General features: G+C 57.7%; 1 protein-coding gene across 3 annotated transcripts in view; it reads left to right on the top strand.

Moving 5' to 3' along the window:
* Positions 1 to 220: 220 nt before the first annotated feature.
* The window catches only part of CNNM1 (cyclin and CBS domain divalent metal cation transport mediator 1), a 50,394-nt gene continuing 47,282 nt past the window's right edge, over positions 221 to 3,332 (top strand). Inside the window, exon 1 of one of the 3 annotated variants that reach the window (XM_034663122.1) lies at positions 221 to 2,190. In XM_034663122.1, the coding sequence (XP_034519013.1) occupies positions 627 to 2,190 (1,564 nt within the window). In that variant the 5' untranslated portion in view covers positions 221 to 626. The remainder of the gene's footprint in view (positions 2,191 to 3,332) is intronic. The other 2 variants (XM_034663120.1, XM_034663121.1) reach the window with 2 other exon arrangements.

A 3,332-nucleotide genomic window follows, 5' to 3' on the forward strand; every position in this document is an offset into this window, starting at 1 on the left:
TCCACGTCATTCTTTTTTCCTGCTGCATAGTATTCCATCACATAGTAGAGTCACAATTTATTTCAACAGTTTCTTTTTCATGGACATTTGGATCTTAACAAGGAGTTGAACTTAAGTAATTCCTAAATTTTTAAAACGTAATAGGTCAACCAGAGTTGAGACCAAGTGCAAAGTTTTTACTGACTCAACAGTCTCCGGAATATCTTTTGACCAGAAGGGGGAAGGCAAGAGGCAGGAGGAGAGGCAAAACGCTGGGAAATATCCCTGGCCAATGGGGAAGCGGTGGTGCCGACAGGGAATTCACTGCCGGGTAGGAGTTCGCGGAGGGGCGCCCTCCTGCTGGAGCAGGAGGCAGAGCTCCAAAGCCAAGCTTTCCTTAGGCTGCCGCTCAGATATACCGAAGTGTTTCGGGGGTTATGCATGGTGCAGTGATGCGTGGCCACCTCCGGCCTCCTGTGGGGACCCAAGGCGGGGGCAGGGTATAAACCTCCTTCGCCTCCAGCCACGCTCGCAGGGGGCGAACACGTGGTGACCTGCCCGCGGCCGCGTTCCAGGCTCCGGCTCCTCCTCCCTCCAGATCTCGCTCTGTTCTCTGCAGTATCACGTGCAGCCGCGCCGGGTGCAGGATGGCGGCTGCGGCAACAGCAGTGGGTGTCAGGCTCCGGGACTGCTGCAGCCGAGGCGCTGTGCTCCTGCTCTTCTTCTCCCTGTCCCCTCAGCCCCCGGCCGCCGCCGCTTGGCTGCTGGGCCTCCGGCCCGAGGACACCGCTGGAGGCCGCGTGTCCCTGGAAGGGGGCACCCTGCGCGCGGCGGAAGGCACCAGTTTCCTCCTGCGCGTCTATTTCCAGCCAGGGCCCGCAGCGCCCGTGGCGCCCGTGCCCGCACCCACCCTTTCCCCAGGAGAGAACAGCACCGGCGACTGGGCTCCGCGGCTCGTGTTCATCGAGGAGCCCCCAGGAGCGAGCGGCGTGGCGCCCAGCGCTGTCCCCACGCGTCCCCCGGGGCCGCAGCGCTGCCGCGAGCAGAGCGACTGGGCGTCGGACGTGGAGGTCCTGGGGCCCCTGCGCCCCGGAGGCGTGGCAGGTTCGGCTTTAGTCCAGGTGCGAGTGCGGGAGCTGCGCAAGGGCGAGGCAGAGAGGGGCGGCGCGGGCGGTGGCGGGAAGCTCTTCTCGCTGTGCGCCTGGGACGGGCGCGCCTGGCACCACCACGGCGCTGCCGGCGGCTTCCTGCTGCGCGTCCGCCCGCGGCTGTACGGTCCCGGCGGGGAACTGCTGCCCCCCGCGTGGCTTCGCGCGCTCGGGGCGCTCCTGCTGCTTGCTCTGTCTGCCCTATTCAGCGGCCTGCGCCTGAGCCTGCTCTCGCTGGACCCGGTGGAGTTACGGGTGCTGCGGAACAGCGGCTCGGCCGCAGAGCAGGAGCAGGCGCGCCGTGTGCAGGCCGTGCGCGGCAGGGGGACCCATCTGCTCTGCACCCTGCTCCTGGGCCAAGCCGGAGCCAACGCGGCCCTGGCTGGCTGGCTGTACGCCTCGCTGCCGCCGGGCGTCGGGGGCACTGGAGAAGATTACAGCGAAGCAGGGATTCACTTCCCGTGGCTGCCGGCGCTCGTGTGCACCGGCGCCGTGTTTCTGGGCGCCGAAATCTGCCCCTACTCGGTGTGTTCGCGGCACGGGCTGGCCATCGCCTCGCACAGCGTGTGCCTGACCCGACTCCTGATGGCGGCCGCCTTCCCCGTGTGCTACCCGCTGGGCCGCCTGCTGGACTGGGCGCTGCGTCAGGAGATCAGCACCTTCTACACGCGGGAGAAGCTGCTGGAGACACTACGGGCCGCGGACCCCTACAGCGACCTGGTGAAGGAGGAGCTCAACATCATCCAGGGAGCCTTAGAGCTGCGCACCAAGGTGGTGGAGGAGGTGCTGACCCCCCTCGGGGACTGCTTCATGCTGCGCTCCGACGCGGTGCTCGACTTCGCCACGGTCTCTGAGATTCTGCGCAGCGGCTACACTCGTATCCCGGTGTACGAGGGCGATCAGCGGCACAACATAGTGGACATTCTGTTTGTCAAGGACTTGGCCTTCGTGGACCCCGATGACTGCACGCCGCTGCTCACAGTCACTCGCTTCTACAACCGGCCTCTGCACTGCGTCTTCAATGATACTCGGCTGGACACGGTGCTGGAGGAGTTTAAGAAGGGTGAGCAGTGGTCTATCTCCTCTCTCAGCTACTTCCCCCTTCAAAAGTATTACCCTTTCATAAACATGTGAAGTTTCAGGTGTGCAAAGCCACTCTTCTATGATGGCAAAAAAAGGCCCCACCTCTTGGTGGCTATTTTCATTTCACTTCTCTCTACCTTCCTTGCCGCAGACTGAGCCCCAGCCTATAACCTTTCACTTGGCTCACAAGATGCTTCATATTCCTCATTCATCCCCTTCCAGTATTTTTCAGGATCTAACAATTGCCAGGTATTATTGTGCAGGTTGGACTCTGGGGATAGTCCTTGGAGGTCATTGGGTAGCTCCCCACCCAATGCAGGAGGATCCTCTATGACCTCCCATAACAAGCAGCCTTCCTTTTAAACTCTTCCTGGGGCTGGAAACTAACTCCATTGTTGGACAGCTCCAGCTGCTGAGAATGTCTTTCTTACACGGAGCGGAAAGTTATTTCTCAGGAACTTCTCTCTGGGTCCTCTTTCTGTCCTTTGAATCACACAGAGTAATAAGCCCCAGACACCTTAGTGGTTCTTTTCCCTTATTTAACTTTCTCAGTACCCAGGTTGGATTAAAAATTGACCCAGATCAAAAGCTGACTAAGGCAGTGAGGTCTTTGTACTTCTGGGAACCCGGTCCGGTGAGGGAGGGTGGATCTGGAAGTGAAGAAATATTCTGGTAAAGGGAACCACTAGAAAATTTGCATATACAAATGAATGGAGTTTCCTTCAGAGCACTCACCACTCTACACCTGTCATGTCTATAGCATGTTTACTACTGTCTGGGGTTTGCCTTTAGAAACTGTCTTCTGGAGTTGAGTACAATTCACTCAAGAAAAATCAACCTGGATTCTTTAGGGTCAATCTTCTTGGGATTACACAGTTTGGCCAGTTCTCCTAGTTAATCAAAGGACACTCGATTGTTTTTGAAAATCAAATCTACCTTCAAGAGTCACCATTGAGTGCAGAAGAATACCTCACAGACCCTGAAAACAATTCCAGGAATGAGTTGAGAACAGTGACATGGTTAGAATAAGTGTAGAACCTTCTAGAATGACGATTTTGAAGGAGGCATTCATCTGTACATATGAGTTAGCATGTTTAGTAAAAACAAAACAAAAAAATCAAC

The sequence above is a fragment of the Ailuropoda melanoleuca genome, chromosome 6 (assembly GCF_002007445.2).
Source record: "Ailuropoda melanoleuca isolate Jingjing chromosome 6, ASM200744v2, whole genome shotgun sequence".
Taxonomy (NCBI): domain Eukaryota; kingdom Metazoa; phylum Chordata; class Mammalia; order Carnivora; family Ursidae; genus Ailuropoda; species Ailuropoda melanoleuca.